Here is a 20,944-nt window from a genome sequence, read left to right as displayed (position 1 = left end):
TAGTTGATAGCTTCCCTTACCTAGGTGACCAAGTCAGTAGCGGGGGCGGGTGTGTTGAAAGTGTAACTGCTAGAGTAAGAATAGCTTGGGCAAAGTTCAGAGAGCTCATACCTCTGCTAGGGACAAAAGGCCTCTTGCTCAGAGTAAAAGGCAGACTGTATGATGCATGTGTACGAACAGTCATGCTACATGGCAGTGAAACATGGGCCGTGACTGCTGAGGATATGCGTAAGCTCACAAGAAATGAAGCCAGTATGCTCTGATGGATGTGTAATGTCAGTGTTCATACTCGACAGAGTGTAAGTACCTTGAGAGAGAAGTTGAACCTAAGAAGCATCAGTTGTGGTGTGCAAGAGAGACGTTTGCGCTAGTATGGCCATGTGGCGAGAATGGATGAAGATAGTTGTGTGAAAAAGTGCCACACCCTAGCAGTTGAGGGAACATGTGGAAGAGGTAGACCCAGGAAAACCTGGGACGAGGTGGTGAAGCACGACCTTCGAACTTTAGGTCTCACCGAGGAAATGACTAGAGACCGAGACCTTTGGAAGTATGCTGTGCGTGAGAAGACCCGGCAGGACAAGTGAGACCATAACCCATGGCCTCAGTCCACTTATGCATACCTTTCCTTCTTGGGACACAAAACTCTACTTGTGCAGACCTGTTAAGGCAAGTGAAAATCAAAATCAAAAATCAAAATCGATCAACATCAATGATAATTGTAGCTGTGATACCAGTGCCGGTGGCACATAAGAGTACCATCCGAACGTGGCCGTTGCCAGTGCCGCCCCGACTGGCTTCCGTGCCGGTGGCACGTAAAAAGCACCACCCGCTCGTGGCCATTTGCCAGCCTCGTCTGGCAGGTAAAAAGCACCCACTACAATCATGGAGTGGTTGGCGTTAGGAAGGGCATCCAGCCATAGAAACATTGCCAGATCAGACTGGGCCTGGTGCAGCCTTCTGGCTTCCCAGACCCCAGTTGCACCGTCCAACCCATGCCAGCATGGAAAGCGGACGCTTAACAATGATGATGATGATGATGAATGTAACTCTCACCACAATGACAGTGCTGGACTACACCTGAGTAAGTAATACTCATTAAAAGTGTTGGATTATATTCGAGTACATGCATTTTGAACTATATGTAAATACATGAACTAATTAATTACATATACACCCCAGTTTTACATGAACACATTTTAATATTTCAAAATAATATTAAGTAATGTATAAACAAGCATGCAAACACACACATAAGCGAATTTGATAAAAACAAACAACAAAGACTAGTCATTGATCACAAAGGCATTAAACAGATATACATATATACCCCACCCTACAGAAAAAATAGCATTGGATATTAGTTTCTTTTTTTTTTGTTTCTTTGTCTTGTTTGACTACATTTATTTTTTATAATTATAGAAGCAGTGCTCTATCAAAGTGTCTATGCTAATAGATAAGACCTGGAGCCTAGAACTAACATGAAAGTGTTAACGAAAATTAACCATAACTCATGTCGGATAAGAGGAAATATTAGCAATGACAAATAGTAAAAAATGTAAATATTAAAAGTATTGTTGTAGCAGAAAATGTGGATGTTCATGTCAAGAAAAAGAACTATAATGGGAGTGGCAAAAGAAAAGATCCATAGTGTTAGATTGAAAAGATAAAAGGGAGCTTAAAAATGAACAAAAATATGGGGCACTGAACAAGAAGTATGATATTGAAATATAGGGCCTGAAACAGTGCCTCATTGCAAAGTAAGCAAAGATGGTAAGACATGACCAAAGAATGAACAGATACCAGCAAAATAGGTTATTAAGAGTAGATCAGAAGAGATTCTATAAAGAAATAATTGGTGTGTACAGATGAAAAGTTGATACCAGATAACATTGAAAGTCAAAGGTTTTGGAAAGGCATCTGGAGCAAAGACAAGGAACACAAGAAAGATGCTAAATGGTTGCAAGAACTGAAACAAACAGTAATCTGCCCAAAACAGGCAGGACTAATCATTTCAGTTAACAGAGTGAAGGAAATCAGCAAAAAAAAATGAGCAATTGGAAGACCCCAAAGCCAGATGGAGTTCAAGGCTACTGAATATCTGGGAATGTCATGCACGACTAGCTGTACAACTCAACACCTTGTTAATTGCCAACCAAGTAACACCAGTGTGGTTGACAATGGATAGGACAGTGCTGGGCTTGAAAAACATTGTAAAGGCAATATGGTAGACAATTGCAGGCCAGTATCCTGCTTGCCACTTATGTGGAAATTATTGACTGGAATATTCACAGTCAATATACAGACATCTGGTAAAAAATAGTCCTACTACATGAGCAGAAGGGTTGCAAGCATAAGTGCAGAGGTACCAAGGATCACCTCCCAATAGACAAAACTATACTTAGAGACTGCAAGGGGAAAACTAACTTAGCCATGTCATGGATTGATTATCGTAAAGCATATGATATGATCCACGTTACTTACTTGTACTTGTGATGGCGTTCACCCAGGGTGGGTTGAGCCAGCTTCTTCTCTGGTCCTGACGGCAGCAAGAACCATGGCTGCCCACACTCAACGGTCCTGTGTGAAGTCACTGGAGATAGCGAGCCATTTGCAGTTCCATCTGTGCAGACCGACCACCTGAGGACCTGAGAGTTTGGAGAGGTCCTCCTTTATTGTTGTTGCCCAGGTCTGCAGCTGCCTGCCTTTGCATTTGCACCAGTTGGGAAGTGGAGGTGGGAGGAGGACATCGTGAATCAGCTCACTCTCTGGACACCGGGCCGCATGACCGAACCATCTTAAACGCTGTTGTAGAAGCACCGAAGGGAGGGGGCTGGAGGTTCAGGCGATGACGAAGACCAGCTGTAGGAACCCGATCAATGTGGCGTAAACAGTCATTGTCAAACACCCTCAGCCTTCACTGATCGACTACCCTCATAGGCCATGTTTCACAACAATATAGGAGGACAGTATGAACAATGGCCTGGTAGATTCGCCCTTTGGTCACCGAGAAGATCTCTCTTCTGTCCCACAGGCACCACTGGAGGCGCATGATGCAGATCTGGCAGCACCTATGCGACACTCAACCTTGGCTGCACCCTGGCCCGTTCAAACCACCGTTAAACCCATGTAGACGAAGGACTCCACATCCTCTAGCTCTACACCCTTGAGAACAATTGGCTACCAGTCATCTGCTGCAACCAGAGACGTCATCACTTTGGTTCTACCAGCATTGATCCGAAGACCAACAGTTGCTGCATGCACCCTTTCAAGACCAACTTGGACATCTGCCCAGTTAGGACCCAAGAGCGCAATGTTATCTGTGTAGGCCAGGTCCGTCACCACGACTTCTCTCCCAGACTCTATGCCTGGGTAGTCCTGAAGTGAAGTGTTGAGAATGTAATCGATGGCGTAATTGAATAGGGTTGGTGAGAGTGCACAACCCTGTCAAACACCGGTAATGACATCAAACGGCTCTGTCTCTCTGCCATAGACCCTCACACGAGCCCTCGTTGAACAATAGTAGCCCTGTATGAGGTTTAGCAGCTTCACACGAATACCATCCGCCTGCATAATACACCAGAAGGCCTCCGATCCACCGAGTCGAAGGCAGCCGCAAAATCGATGAAGCAGAGACAGTAGGTTGTTGGTGCACCCACTGCTGTTCCAGGACTCGCCGGAGACTGAAGATTTGATCAACGCACCCTCTCCCGGGATGGAAGCCGCCCTGAGAAGGCAAATACGGACATCACGGATGGCCTGAAACCTCTTCAGAAGAGGGATTGCAAAGGTTTTGGCAGCCACATCGATCAAGCTGATGCCTCTATAGTTGGAAAACAGCTTTCTATCACCCTTTTTTTTAGAAGATTGTAGAAGATGATGATGATATAGATGTAAATGATGATAATAATAGTGATGTTGACCATGATGAGGATTTTGCTTTTACCATTTTCGCACCTTTCTTATGATTTTTTATTTGTTTTCTTTTTCTTTAACTGAACAGTTTCCAGCTTCAAACATAAAGCTGATCCTTGAAAAAATTAAAAACTCCAGAAAAATTGGAAGAAATGATTTGCTGAGGAAGTTCTATGCAAAAACAAATGGTGATAAGTCTTCATCAGTTGTCAGCTACCATGATTTCTCATCGGTGTTGTCTGAATACCAATTAGACCTTTGTGAACATGAAATTCTTGTGCTGGCTCGTCACTATGGCAACAAAAAAGACCCTGAAGTTAATTTTGAAAGATTGGTCAGCTGTGTCCAGGAACAGTTAAAGAAAGTCAATTATGAAGACTACCATAAGATTTTGGCACGATTCAAATATGAAGATCGCTCTGAGTAAGTATTAACTGTTGTTGTTATTTTGATCTGGATCAACTCTGATGATGATCATGGCATTGATGACAATGATAATGAATGTAATACACACACACACACATATATATGTATCTCATCATAATTATCATTATCATCATGACTGTCTTAATGCCCACTTTCCCTACTTGAGGCAGATTCTCTGTCAGTTTTCTCACCTGTTTTCAGTCAAGGTAATAATACCTAGTCTATTGAATGATAAACAATTAAAAAGTGAACTAGAAAACAAATGAAACTGTTTGAATGAATCAGTGATGATGATGATGATGTGCAGTATGTCAAGACATGTCTAGAAGTCTGGATATGATTTTACTATTGACTGCAAGCAAATCTGTTTTGATAGTGAGGATGTTGTTTGTTTATGGTCAAAGAACACCTGAGAAGACAAATGTAAAGATAAATTCACTCACACACACACACACACACACACACACACACACACCACACACACACACACACAGGGAGCCTGTAATCTCCACCCCCTCTCTCTCTATGTATATATATATGTGTGTGTGTGTGTATATATATATATATATAGATATATATCATCATCGTTGTTTAACGTCTGCTTTCCATGCTGGCATGGGTTAGATGGTTTCACTAAGGGCTGGCTAGCCAGAAGGTATTTGGCAGTATTTGGTATTAATAAAGGCAAGGTTTGACCTTAGCACCAAAGATCAACCATTCACTGTGTCTAAATGCAATGATAGCCAATACAGTACATGCCAATTATTTCATACCGGACCATATATGAACACAAAAACAGGGAAAATATTCACAAACGCAAACATGAACTACAAAAGCAGAAATTTAATCTACTGCATCAAATGCCCAAATTGTGAAAAACTGTATGTTGGCCAGACAGGTAAAGCACTATCAGGACACTCGCATGTGCATCGACAACAAATTAAAAACCCAGAAGTCTGCCAAATACCACTGAGTAACCATCTGGCAACATCTTTCAAATTTTACCTAGCTTCAAAATGACAAGAGACTGCAACCTTCAGAGAAATGCTATGATTGAGAAGACCCGACAACTAAACTGAGATCACAGCCATGGCCAATGCCAGTGTTGCATGTCCAGCCCATTTAAGAGTGCTCTTGATATATTAGGTGATATGATATGCTTGAGAAAACCTGTTGAATCAAGTGAAACCAAAATCGTAGCTGTAGCCAGTACCCTCTGACTGGCTCCTGTTCCAGTGGCATGTAAAAAGCACCCACCATACACTTGGAGTGGTTGGCATTAGGAAGGGTAACCTTGCCAGATCAGATTGGAGCCTGGTGCAGCCTTCTGGCTTGCCAGTCCCCAGTTAAACCATCCAACCCATGACAGCATGGAAAACGGACATTAAATGATGATGATGTCACACACATACATACATGTATATAGCCATACATACACACATATACACAGGCATACATAAACACACTCATATATGCATATATGGACCAGAACATCTCTGAGTATGTGTACATACACAAAAGCACGTGTATAAACGCAGTATAGCCACAGACAACCACTAATAGATCAAAATATAGTTTCACACAGAGAGGGGCTCAAAAACATTCAAACACACACACACACATATATGTACACCAACATATGCATATCACGTGTGTATATGTATACATGTATGAGTATATGTGTGTATATAGATACATATGTATATATACATGTGTATGTGTGTGTATATATATATATATATATATATACACACACACACACACACATACATACACACACACACAAAGTATGGACGTTTAGTCCACAGGTGATCTAAACAATTAGGTACGCTAGGTAATTTCTTTTCACTAATAATATTGTATACAACCTGAGATGTTTACCATGCCTTAATGTTTGTTGTCCTCTTTAACAATTATATATATATATATATACACACACATGTATTTGAAAAAAAGAATAGAAATGGCTTTCCTGATCATTTTTCCACTTTAATAATTAGATGTTTATTAGTTATTAAGCATAATTTTTTTTTAAACACCTAATAACTTACAAACATCTCACTATTAAAGTGGAAAAATTATCAGAAAAGTGATTTCTATCCATTTCTCAAATATATAATACTGTACTAAAGACTTTCTAGTTCTTCTTTTACTACACACACACACACACCTATTTCGTTTACCTTTCACTAGTTTCAGCTAAAGGCTGGGGCCATACTGGAGCACTGCCTGGGTTTTCTTTCTTTACTGCTTTTGGCAAAGCAGCAAGTTGGAAGGATGCACTCTTCTTTGTGCCTCCTGCTGCAATGTAGCTTCATTAGGTATTTCCAATTGCTCTTTGAAGATCCTCATATCTCCAATGAACATGCCTCTGAGGTGGTTTGGCAGACTGTTAAATAGTTGTGACCCCTGAAACACAAACTATTACAGTCCTGGGTTCTTATTCGAGATGGAGAAGAGATGGTATTCGGTATTATGCAGTGCTAATAGTTGGATATTGCTTTCAGTTCCTAAGTTGGGAGTTAGACCTTCCAGGGTCTTCCTCGTTTCTCCCCAGGGATTAGAGCTTCAGTTCTTTTAGCCTTACCCAGTAGCTCATCTGTTTTGTTTCATTGAGTCAATCTTCTTTATGTAGTGGAGCTGAATTGCCTGAAATTCTGCTCTCAGTTTGACACTCTGTGGTGATCACAGATGGGAGCAGTAATCCAGATGACAGAGAATAAACACTCTAAAAATTCTCCTCACGAGTAGCGCTTTTTGGGAGGGGAGGGGATTCTGAATGGTTTCAGAATTGATCCAGCTATTTACCTGCATTGTGCTGCTGTCTTGGTAATATGTACATGGAATTTTGCATCATTACTCATGTGGGTTCCCAGGTCATGCACTGACTCTGACTGGGATTACAATACCCACTGGTCCTCTATATTCTGATTGTAGTCTATTTGTGGGCTTGTAGTGGAGTGCTTGAAACTTCTCAGCATTGTGCTGCATGGCATTTTCATCAGCCCATTTGTAAACTGCATGCAAGTTCTTTAGCAGTTTTAGCATATCACCAGGGTCCTTGATTGCCAGTGATATTTTTCTATCGTTAATGTAGCTGGTGATAGTGGCTGATTGCATGGCCAACAACAAGTCTGAGAGAGCCACCACAAGCAGCAATGGTCCCAGTTTCTTGAGGGACTCTGATGCAGACTGATGTCTCCCCAGGGAGAGCAGTATTGGCTGAAACTGTCTAACTTTTAGAAAGTCATGCAGTAACTCACATAATTTTGCAGTGATGCCAAGGCCATGCAATATGTCACATATCATTCCATACTTAAATTTGTCAAAGGCCTTGGCAAAACCAAGATATCACATTCACATTTGCGTGGTTGAGCTGGTGTTTCTGTACCGTTACGGAATGCTATAGTAGCTGTGAGAGGCAGCTCCTCCCCAAACAAAAACCATGTTGCACGTTTGTGAGCAAGTTTTTTTCTTCTGGGAATGTGACCAGCCTCTTTCATATACATACATACATACATACATATATATATACATGTGTGCATGCATGCTTGCATGTATGTATGAGTATGCAATGGTCAGTTTGAATGTCCAATTGTTATTTTTATTCTGATTATGTTCTTTTATGGTTTTATTAAATGATATTTTATTATCATTGTATAACATTTTATTTGACTCATGTACTTATTTTTATATTATATTTTACTTTTTACTTTCAATTTTTTGTTTAAGTTACCTTATTGTTTATAAGAGAGGAGTTCTTCATTGTATATCAGTTCCTTGTGTAGATGTACAAGAAGCAGTTGAAGGAGAGAACAAGTTTGACCAGATGAAGAAGTGTAGAAGTGTCAGGCTGGCAGTTGGGTTGAAGTTCTAGGAAGTGTTTGAGTGCAAGAAGTCCTTTATTGTGTGGGTTTACTGTAAATAGACTCTTGATATCAAGAGTGAAAAGAAGTTTCAAGGGGCCAAGGGGCCAGGTGGGAAGGAAAAAGAGTTGAAGACACGGAGAGCATGGTTAGTGTCATGGATGTGGGAGTGGAGGGAAGCCACTAGGGGGCCAAGGACACAGTTGAGGTATTTTGAGATCAATTCCATGGGGTAGTTACAGGCGGAGATGATGGGGAGACTAGGGTTGTCGGCCTTATGGATTTTGGGAAGGAAATAGATAATGGTAGGGTGCGTAGAGTGCAGACAATGAGGTTTGAGGTGGTGGGAGGGAGATGGGAAGAGGATATGAGGTTATGGATAGTGGAGGACGTAGTCTGTTGATAGGCATGGGGTTGGAGGGCAGAGGGGAATAGAAAGAGGTGTCTTGAAGTTGGCGGAGAGGTTCAGCCTTGTAGTTGTTTGCATTCCACACCACCACAGCTTCACCCACATCAGCCAGTTTTATGATGATGTCTTTGAAGTGTCAAAGACATCGAAGGGCTGAGTGTTTGGCCAGGGAGATGTTAAAATGTCAAGGATACCTGCAAAAGTTAAACTGGTCCACAACACATAGGCAGATGCTTGGAACTGGCCAGGAGCTTCTGTCCAGTGGAATGGTCGGTGGCCCAGGTCAGTGAAGCAGTCTTCTTCATTAGATGCAGATGGAGTGTTGTGAAATACCAAATTACACTTACAAGCTATTGATCAACATTAGACTACAACAGAATGTACTGAATCAGCCTGAGGCTACAGTAGAAAATATTGTTCACTATTGGGCAGAAATAGAAAAGTATTGTTCAAAATGAAATTACAGCAGAAGGTATTATTCAATATGAGGCAGTAATTGAAGGAATAACTCAACATGAGATGGAGGTAGAAAGTATAGCTCAGTATCAGACTACAGTATTCAATGTTGTACAGTTGAATCAAGCATAGAACCTTGTGAATGTAAAAACTAACCTTTTATCCAAATGGTCAGACTTGCACCAGATTTTCATCTGTTTCATTTATTTTTCTGGTTTTCTTTTTCCAAAGAACTGGTTACTTGCCTGCCTCAGCCATTCGAAGAATAATGTTAGGTCAAAAATTTCCAATCTCAAAGGATTTACTGAATCACCTTCTAGAAAGGTAAGTGGAATTTACAGGTATTTGATATTTTTTTTCTTTTTTGAGAACAATGCTTGGCTGAGAAGTTCACTTGGCAACTGTGCGGTTTCACATTCTATCCTTCAAAAGAGCACTCTATGCAAATGTCTTCTATGATAACCATAGACTGAGAATGCCTTTTAAATGAAATTCTGTAAATGGCAACTGTATGGAAACCTGCCATATACATGCAGACACACCTAGGTGCATAGATATATCTATATCTGTCCATCCATCTATACATACATACATATATGTATATAAATAAATATGGCTGGCTTGTTAGCAATTTTTAAACCGAAAGACAAAAATATATATGTCACTAAAGCTACTGTGGGTGCTATTCAGCACCAGTATTGCTAGAAATAAGAGTTAAAGCAACTCATAGTGGTATGAGTTGTTTTTACTCTTATTTCTAACAATACTGGTGCTGAATAGTGCCCTCAGTTTCTTTGTGTGTGTGTACACGCGCGCACACACACACACACACACACACATATATATTCAAATTAGGAGAATGAAGAATTTGAACATTCAAACTTCGTTTATTTCCAGTTTGAATAAAAGTCTGACATGTGTTTCAATTGCATCAATCACATATCGTTGCATATTCATATGCAGCGATTTATGCATTATTGGTGCAATCTCTTCAGAGCAAATAAAATTTGACATCGTTTGAAGAGGAAGTTTCCTCAATTATTTTGAGTTATGTTTTGTTACAGTCTGGTGTCTGACAAACACAAGCGCAACGACAAACACACACACACACTACGATGGGCTTCTTTCAGTTTCTGTCTATGAAATCTACCAAATCCACTCACAAGGCTTTAGTTGGCCTAAGGCCATAGTAGAAGATACTTGCCCAAGATGCCACATAGTCGGATTGAACCTGGTACCATGTTGTTTGGAAGCAAACTTTTTACCAAGCAATATTGTTTGTGGAAGACCAGCAGTCGCCCATGCATACCAGTCTCCCCTTCCCACATCACAAATGTTGTCCAAGAGAATGGCAAAAGCTGATACAGCACCAGTGATATTGCAACTCATTTCTACAACTGAGCGAACTGGAGCAACATGAAATAAAGTGTCTTGCTCATGAACACAATTCACTACCCTGTCCAGGAATTGAGCTCACAACTGATTCTAAGGCTGATGCTCTAATCACTGAGCCATGTGCCATCAAATACATACATACATACATACATACATACATGCGTAAATGTGTGTGTGTGTGTGTGTGTGTATGTATGTGTATATATATTTATCATCATTATCGTTTAACATGCACTTTTCATGCTGGCATGGGTTGAATGGTTTCACTGAGAACTAGCAAGCCAGGAGGCTGCACCATGCTCCAATCTAATCTGGGAAGATTTCCACAGCTGGATGCCCTTCCTAACGCCAACTACTCTGAGAGTGTAGTAGATGCTTTTTATGTGCCACTGACACGAGGCCATTCAGGAAACACTAGCATCAACCACACTCGAATGGTGCATTTTATGTGCTACTAAAACAGGAGCCAGTCAAGTGGAACTGGAATCAGCCATGATGATTGATCTCACTTGGCTCACCAGGTCTTTAGCACAACATATCTCCAAAGGTCTTGGTCACTTGTCATTGCCTCTGTGAGGCCCAACATTCAAAGGTCGTGTTTCACCACCTCATCTCAGATATTCCTGAGTCTACCTCTTCCACAGATCCCACCTCTGTTAGGGAGTGACACTTCTTGACACAGCTGTCCTTATCCATACATAACACATGACCATACCAGTGCAGTTGTCTGTCTTGCACACCACATCTGATGCTTCTTAGGTCCAACTTTTTTGCAGGGTGCTTACACTCTGTCGTGTATGCACACTGACATTACACATTTAGCAGAGCATACTAGCTTCATTTCTTTTGAGCTGACGCATTTCCTCAGCAGTCATGGCCCATGTTTCACTACCGTGTAGCATGGCTGTTTGCACACATGCATCATACAGTCTACCTTTCAGTCTGAGTGAGAGGCCCTTTGTTACCAGCAGAGGTAGGAGCTCTCTGAACTTTGATCAGCCTAATCTTATTCTAGCAGCTATGCTCTCAGAGCATCCACCAATGCTATTGACTTGGTCACCTCAGTTAACAGAAGCTATCAACTACTTCTAGTTTTTTCCCCACAGCATGTGATGGAAGTTGTTTTCTGCACATTTTCAGTGTTTGTTGCCCATCTGCCATACACAAAAACTATCTTCCCAGTTAACCTTCCTTTGAAATTGCCATAGTTCTTATGAGTCTATAGCTTACACCAGGTACATCTTATGGAGTTTCTACCTATGCCTTTCCTACAGATCAAGCAGGGCCATCAACTTGAAAGGTTTTGTGGTTTGTCTGCTTTCTTACTAAGACTTTGCTAGATTGACTCTAAGGCCCTTCAATTCTAAACCTTGCTTCCACACCTGAAACTATTCTCTTCTAGTTCTGGTATTAACTCAGTTATTAGAGCAAGGTTTAATATATATATATATATATATATATATATATATATATATATATATGAATAAAAAATGGAGTTAACGCAGGTGTAAACAAATATTTTTACTTTCGACACATGTTTCGAAAATTCCACTGATACTATTCAAAAGAATAAATGGTATAAACAATGCAATCTTCTCTTCGGGAAAGTGAAAAAAACGAAACTCGTCAATACGACATTTTAGCAAAAAATGATGGATTTGTATAGCGATAGACAGAACGCTATTAATATTGTTTAAAAAAACGTTATATGATATAACATCATAAGTAGCTAACAGAAAGAGTAGGGATATTAATAGTGAATGTTAAATATAAAGGAAATTCAAGTTTAAATTATATATAATGATAGAGACTACTTATATGCACTAAATGTATGTTTTTGCCAATGCGTACATCTGTATGCTAGCTCTATAACCGTGTTTACTAGAATATTTTAAGAAAAAATAATGAAAAATAGCTCAGAATTGCAGAGAAGACAGAATTTCTTGCCTTTGTCATATGGTATCGAAATTGAGAGGATCAACCATTCTAAATGAAATTGTTCATTGTGGTCTTTTAAATCCCAAATCAGTTTGCTGAGACCGGTACTATTCCGTTTATTTCTATCCCTAAATGTTGAGTAATGGATAGAAATTCTTTTAGATAACTCTAACGATGTGCTTCCAATGTAAAATCGTACTTTATTACGAGTAGTGATTATACACTGATATATAGAATTTTTAATCTTAGAGTTACTTGACATAAATTTAATTCTATTGGAATTGACTTCAGATACAATAACCTTGTTATTAATATTTCTAAAGGGTTGGATGGTATTAGCTAAATTAATGTTAGTATTAGTAAATGTATTAATATTTAACAGTTTGCTATTATGAGAAGATATAATTTGCAAGAGATTTTTTGTGTTTGAAAAACCTATCCTAACCTTATGTGAATTAATTATAGAATAATATCTAGAATTGTTTGGAAAATTCCTAGCAATAGCTTGACGAAACAGCAGTGGGAGATTAGATTTAATTTGTCTCCCGTAAGGAATTATTAACCAAATATTTTTACTAGTATTCATAGCGTAATTACTTTTGAAGGTGTTATATTTACTTATAGATCGATAATAGGGGATTAAATAAGGGTTATCTGCCTTCATTCGCTTTGTATTGGTGCGTAAGTTATGTTTGTTATCAATAATTCTTTTACGACTAGAAATCTTATCTACATTATTGAATTAACAATTAGACTGAGCAGAATCAATGTAGAAAATTTTTTCTGTATACTCTTTCTGTTAGCTACTTATGACGTTATATCATATAACGTTTTTTTTAAACAATATTAATAGCGTTCTGTCTATCGCTATACAAATCCATCATTTTTTGCTAAAATGTCGTATTGATGAGTTTCGTTTTTTTCACTTTCCCGAAGAGAAGATTGCATTGTTTATACCATTTATTCTTTTGAATAGTATCAGTGGAATTTTCGAAACATGTGTCGAAAGTAAAAATATTTGTTTACACCTGCGTTAACTCCATTTTTTATTCATATTATTCAAATATTCAACGTAAATACGAAGTTTCTACCTTTATAAACAAGGAGTTACAACACCTTTACTTGTGAGATTTTTGCTGCCCTGGTAACTATTTATTTATTTTTCCGTGTTAATTGTTAACAAGGTAAAAATACACTCATCTATATATATATATATATATATATATATATATATATATATGGTAGGTATAGACATTCTCACATGATGCATTGAAATGCTTGTGTGTGTATTTAATATATATCATTTAACGTCTGTTGTCCATGCTGGCATGAGTTAGATGTTGATAAGTTAGGAGGCTGCACCAGACTTCAGTCTGATCTTGCATGGTTTTCTACAGCTGGTTTCCCGTCCTAATGTTAACTACTCCAAGAGTGTAATGGGTGCTTTTATGTGCAACTGGTAGAGGTGCCATTTGTGTGACACTGGTATCTGCCACAACTGCGATTTTGTTTGGCTTGATGGATCTCCTTCTCAGGCATGACATAATGTCAAAGGCCTCAGTCATTGCCTCCATGAGGCCCAGTACTCAAGAGGAGCTCAGCCACTTTGCTTTCGTGAGGCTCAATACTTGAAAGGAACTCAGCCACTTTGCCTCCATGATGCCCAATGTTCAAATGGTGCTTTTAAACATTCAAATATATGAATGTATGTGAGTGTGTGTATATATGTGTGTATTTTGGCAGCAGTGCTGTTGCTGGTGGTTATAATTTGTCTCAATCTTTTTCTAAGTATTCCGTACAATTGTTTTAAGAAGCAAGTTGATAGATTGCTAGATTCAAGGAAGGCACCTTTATGCTGCAGCTGGATATACAAGGAAAAGTTAAATATTCTTCAGATGACACTTTTTCGTCTGAATATGAGAGCAGGCATGGTTGTGTGTTTAAGAAGTTTGCTTCACTACAGTTTAAGGTTCAATTCCGTTGCATGGCACTTTGAACAAGTGTCTCCCGTAATATAATTTGCAGTGTCAAATTTCAGAGACGGAAACTTTGTGAGAGTCTGTAGGGGCAAATACTCTTCCTTTTGGATGGTAGACAATCCATTATCCAATCTATTTAAAACTCTCACATGGCCCTTTGGTGCCTTTATCAAAATCCATTCTGTTGCAAGTGTTTTGACCTGGTCTCTGCTTCCTTTCAGCTGTCTTGGAGCTTTCTATAAACTGTTACAGATACTGTATTCTCCAATGGAGAATACATTTGGTGGTATAGTTCCATATATACTATAACTGGAAAAAAAAAAAAAACTTAATTTTTTTCTTTCTCACTCACTGAAGAAGGGACATTTCTCACAATTGTTTGAATGTCTCCATTGTTGGTGAGGTTAAATGTTAAAATCTTACCCTGTAGAAAAGACATGGGCAAGAAGAGGAAATTCCAGATGTTCAAGAGAGTAAGGACTAGGAATTATGGTGAGATGACAGGGGTAGTGAGAAATGGAGAGAAAAGTGGGTTGAGAGTTGGTCATTGCTGGAATGTCTTTGATTATAGGTTAACTTGTTCTGGAAAGTGGCACAGTTAAACAAAAATATTTGACAGTGGGAGAATCTTTACCAGTTAATTTCACATGCTAGTAAAAGCAACTGAATGTCTCTCAGATCTCATTCTATTGTCTTCAAAAAATGAGAACACGGTGGATAATGTGTCCTTGGATAATATATCCTTCTGAAGGCATGCAGCTGAAGATGGTGCCCCAGCATAGCCCTAGTTCAATGACTGAGACAAATAAAAGAATGTAGTTTTCAATACACTCTAACTTAAATGAAAAGACGGGATGGTCGAAGCTGGAACATCTCTCATTATAAATCCTCTTAATTTAAACTCACATAGTTTATAGATACCAACGTCAATAAGATGAGACAACAAAAATACCTCCATGAGGATCAATGAAATTGCTACAAATAATAGCTTAGGTTAGTTATGAAATTAATTTCATTTAATTTTCTTAAATTAATTTAATTCTTTATTTTAATTAAGTTATTCAATTTATTTTTCATCTAAGTATTTAATATAAATACATTGAGATCCAAGTTCCCATCCCATGATGTTGGTCTATACTGAGACAACCTAGCCATGCCTACTCCTATCTAAACTGCAATTCCAATAATCTATTAATACTAAAGAGCAAGCTGTTGCAGGGATGTTGAAGAAACTTGAAGACATCCAGTCATTTTAACTAAGATGAAGCATGCATGGCTTCTGGTCAGATTGACCTATTATTTTTTTAACTCTTGTATAATGAAAAGTGTGATTTGGACAAGAACAAATTGAAATGTTACAAGGGATTTAGATTAAGTTTTTACTGGTATTTCTACCAAATACTAGCCCCCCAATGAATCTTTTACACAAACATTATCTGAAAGGAAAAGTTGTCCTCCGATGACAAACGCAACAGTGACTCACATATTTGCTTTTGAAACTGCCTAAATGTATGAAGAAGGAATATGTACATTGCTGTTTTGATTCTCATTATTCTCCATGCACATAATCATTTGTCATAATATTAAATAGTTTTCACAAATAATTATATAATATCACATTTATTCCTGTTCTATCTCCTGATTTTTTTTTTAGGTTCACTAATGAGGAAAATTCTATTGAGTACGAAGAGCTTGTTAGTAAAATTGACTGGCAGGCACATCAACTTTCACAAATTGTGGATGGAGACACAAATCTGGTGAAAGTAATGAAAAGTAAGGTGGTCGATGATGTAGCATATGAACAGCTGATTAACAATCTCTACCCAGATGAAGAATTACAGTAGTTTCACTAGTGTGTTATGTGTACAGGTGAATGTATGTGTATACATATGCATGGATGTACACACACACACACTCACATGTACGAGTGAGTGGACAAATAAAAGAAAGGCACTCAACATAATTACTGGGAGTTACATGTATGGATCAAAACAGCTTGATTCAAGTTTGTTGTTTGAGTTTTAAGTGTGATGATAATCTCCAGCCATTTTCAGCTGTTGGGATACCTAGGAATTTGAATCAAACTGTTTTCATCCATCCATATATATGTATATATATATATATATATATATATATATATATATATATATATATATATATATATATATATATATATATATAATATGCAAATTATAGGTTTTTTTCATTGAGTTTACTATGGATATTTGTAGTGTTTGTGAGAAGGGAAATCATACTTTTAATTTTTTCAACTCCTACAGAACGATTTTTTTATACATAGAATTACATATAAATACACATATATTCACAGACACACACACACATATGCATATAAGTACACAGGTACACACATATGAAAATTATGTGTGTGTTTGTGAATGTGTCAGAAGAAAAATATACATAATGTAGAAGGATAGCTAGACAGAGTGGAATAAATAAGCATACATATTTATACATACATTTGAGTTTGTGTTGGAAATAACAGGATTTCAGAATAAATATTAGATTATATGATCAAGATTTCGAATTCTTTAGGGTCCTCTTAGTCTTACTTTCTTTAAAGGTAAATAAAATAAGTACTTGTCATTTACCTGGGTTGATTCAATCAAATCTTATAAATTTGATACCTTGTACCACTGTCATAAGCATTTCATACAGCATGCTTATGATTCTGCCATCTTGCTCCCTTAATAATAATAATGATAATAATAATTTTGATGATGACCACAGAAGTAGTAGGTGGGGTGAGCACCATTTTTAATAATGCTTGCTTGGAAATTTCTGGTTAACAGGCACTATTCCTCACTTACTATAATGAAGTTCTCTGTTTCTGATTTGAATCCAGATATTTTTCATCAGATATGACCACTGATGGATCTGAACCAACATCAGGATCGCTGGTAGGCACATTACCACATCAGATAAAATACTTAGCATTCTTTTCAGGTTTACCCGGTGATTTCAAATTCTACCCAAGTCAATTTTGTCTTTCATCTTTTTAGGGTCAGTGATATAAGTACCAGCTGGACACTGTGATAAATATTTGGCTCATCTTCTCCACCAAAATTTCAAGCCTTACACCTTTGTAGAAAGAATTTATTATCATCATCATTATTATTATTATTGTTGTTGTTATTATTATTATTATTATTACTATTACTATTATTATTATTATTATTATTATTATTATGGCTGCCATACTGTGAAGTCACAGAAATTTGGTGCTCCGTAAGTTGAAAAAGTGTTTGTAATCTTTTCAGCCTTCTAAGGCCCTATTGTTTTCCATTTCTATTGTCACCTTTACATTTCCCAGATTATCTGGACTGTACAGATAGTATTTTTGTATGGAAATATCCCCTGTTTTGCAGGGGGTGCACTTCTATAAATTTTGAATTTTAACTGCTTCCAGCAAAAGCAAATATTTTGTAATTTTCTGTAATTATTTAAAGAATGAATCATAATGTTCAACAAGGGAGCACACTTCTTGTTGGTAAAAATTGAGAATATGAATAACAAATGGCCTAAACTTAATTATGTCAACAAGGTGAAAAATGTTTCATCTCTAAGCAATGTCAGAACTTTTGGTGTTGATAACGAGAACAACAGCAACTGCAGTGACAGTAACGACAACGATAATTATTTCTTTTAGTGGCTGCAAGGGCTAATATAAAGATACATAAAATGAGATGACACAAACATAAACGACAGCACAAGACAATACAGTGGGTTTTCGAATTGAGTAAACATTATAAACAACAATGAAAAATTAAACAAAATAAAACTCCTAATAGGGGAGGCACTTTAAGGTCCTCATAGAAAAACTCACAAAAGCCACAGGTGCCTGATCAACATGAAAGATGTTATCTTTCACAGGTGTACACTCAGAATTGGTTCTTTCACACCGACCTTTCTTCCAACATTCACCCACCTTTCAACAAACTTGCTACAAAGCAACAATCCTCTCTCCACCCTCAACTTCCTTTTCAAGTGAAACTTGAAAAAGTCGATGAGGGCTTGGCCAAAGAGGTAAGTGTCTGACTTTAGCCCTTTCAGATGAGTCCACCATACTACCTCTTTCACTACAGTCACCAGACAAATAAAAATTGCCTGCTTCTCCTGGCCAATGGAAGGTGATAGGGTAATCTTCATTATGGATTCAGCTGATAGCCAGGTCTGTCCTACATACAACACCAGGTATTTGTCATAAACCTACAGGTAGCAATACTCAGGCACTGCAAGGGTGTGCAGAACAGTTTCATCATTCTAGGTGCACCTCAGGCAGGCCCAACTGATGGCACTTCTGTGCCTGTAAAGTTTATTTCGTACAGGCAGTGCCCCTTGGTAGCACTGCTAGGCAGGGGATTTCTGGAAGTTATCCATAGGCTTAAGCCCAAAAGTTCTCCGAAACAGACCAGTTGGTCGATCCTCGTTGACACCTAGAGTTTCTCCAAGAACATTGTTGCACTTCCCCGCCACTAGCACTCTATAGAATGCTAGAGTGGAACTACCACCAACCACATTGCCTGCCTGGCAGAGAGCTGTGAGCACTTGATGGCACTCAAGGTGCCAAGTGTCCCTCCTCGGTCTACACCTAATCCAAGACTGCAGCTCAGTCAGAGGTGAGCTGTAGAAAAGTAAGTCTGACAAATGGTGGCCACACCTGCTTACCCTCAAGGAAACACTGGAGGTGCCATAGCCTGAGTGCATGTCTCCACATCAGTAACCACGGCATACCCAGCAGTCCATTCAGTGGTTTTGACAGCAGATGGAGTGCCTGACCAGCACACCAGCAAATGGGGCAAGGGACAATGGTCAAATGGTAATAGATGATGGCTGCAATGTACGCATTCGCCACTTCCGCTTGATCTTTCAGGTACAGCTTCCTCTTGGCCCATTTCTGGGTAAGATTGACTACCCTGCTTGTCACCTCGTCCTAACTTTTCTCCACCTGGAGGACTGGACCGAACCACACCCTGAACAATTTAACCAGACTATCTGTTCAGTGCCCCATTACACTGTTGGACAGCATGGACTTGTCTCTCCAGGTTTCAAGTTGCAAGACCACTGACTTTTTCGCATTAATTTTTGCTTCTTTCATTGCTTCATATTCTTGTAGTGTGTTGCTAATCAGGTCTATATACCTGTGGCTCGAAACTATGACAGTGACTTCGTTAGCATAAGCAGACACACTTCTCCTACATCCTAAATCACATGGGACACACTTCAAAGCTTCCAGTTTCCGCAGTAATGGCTTAAGAGTCAGTACATACAGAAAGGAGGAGAGAGGTCACTCTTGACAGACTGAATGCAAGATGCTGAATGGTTCTAACAGGTGACCATTCACCCAAACAACTGAGCAGATGCTGTTGTGCAAAGCAACTATTCAACTGTGGAAAACTGGCTGCCTTGAGGACAGCTGCCAAGTATTGATGGTTGACCATATTAAAGGCTTTAAATTGGTCTAAAATTATCAGAGCCCCACCCATGCCATCTTCATCACCCACCATCTGCATGATGTAGTGCATAAGGTGAAGGTTGTCATGAATAGTCCTAGTTGGGATGGCACATGTTTGCACCTCACCAACCAGCTTGTCCACAACAAACGCCAACCTCTTGGCTAACACTTTGGATAAAATCTTCAACTCTGCTCTAAGCAGAGTGATAGGCCTTAAATCTTCCACAATGTCTCCCTTGTTTGGGTTTCTCAGCCACTTTGCAAGATCAGTACTTCCTTATAGAACCGTCAGTATCCATCCCCAACATATAATCAAACTAGTGCAGTCTTCTCTCTTGCATGCTGCATGTTTTTAATTATTTTTTCAAGCCAAAACAATGCATATTATTAAAAATTAATTGTACAAGTCGATGGTTAGTATGCTTACAAATTACAAGTACATTGATTCATATTAGTAATTGTTAATAAGATGCATTGCTTTGGTTTAAAAAATAAAAACATTTATATATATCAAAAATTGCTTCATGGAAACTATACTACTCCAATATATATCTTCAATGTTTCTTCACTGTTTATTTAATTTAGATGTCATGTCTACATTAGCTGACACAATGTAGTTCAATTTAAAAGGTGGGAGGGGGGGAATAAACTATAATCTGTAATTATAGAACTGAATATCCTCTCTTGCTTGATGTATTATTATGGATCAGTTTTGCTTTGAGGCCCTCTTCCTGTTTGAAGCAAGCACAATATATGTTTTGTTCATGGACTTTATTACTCCTCTATAGTCAAAGTAAGTAAACAATATTTTACTTGATTTAAATTGAAGCATTGCTAGGATGATAGCATAGTAACGAAATACATGCTGGTGCTCGATGTTGGATTGATGTTTTTAGTTATTTCTTTGTTTTATTTTTCTTTCGGCTTTTCTCTCTTCGTTCCTCTTCTTCCATTTTTTCCTACTGGTTTTGTATTAGTATCTTTAATGTGGTTTGTATTATATATGTATCATATACATACGTGTTATATTCCAACATAAGGTTTCTCAGAAAGAAAAATTGAAGTTGTGTAGTTTTGAAATAATAATTTT

The 20,944-nt window shown here is 38.3% G+C and overlaps 1 protein-coding gene across 1 annotated transcript in view; it reads left to right on the top strand.

Annotated features, from left to right (window-relative positions):
• Positions 1–16,498, top strand: part of LOC115222257 (EF-hand domain-containing family member C2-like) — a 48,878-nt gene extending 32,380 nt beyond the window's left edge. Inside the window, exons 9-11 of the mRNA XM_029792418.2 lie at positions 4,001–4,335; positions 9,301–9,393; positions 16,036–16,498. Of these exons, the coding sequence (XP_029648278.1) occupies positions 4,001–4,335; positions 9,301–9,393; positions 16,036–16,225 (618 nt within the window). The 3' untranslated portion in view covers positions 16,226–16,498. The remainder of the gene's footprint in view (positions 1–4,000; positions 4,336–9,300; positions 9,394–16,035) is intronic.
• The last annotated feature ends 4,446 nt before the right edge of the window (positions 16,499–20,944 follow it).

Source organism: Octopus sinensis, linkage group LG19, assembly GCF_006345805.1.
Source record: "Octopus sinensis linkage group LG19, ASM634580v1, whole genome shotgun sequence".
Classification (NCBI taxonomy): domain Eukaryota; kingdom Metazoa; phylum Mollusca; class Cephalopoda; order Octopoda; family Octopodidae; genus Octopus; species Octopus sinensis.
This window is presented reverse-complemented; position numbering and strand designations above follow the sequence as displayed.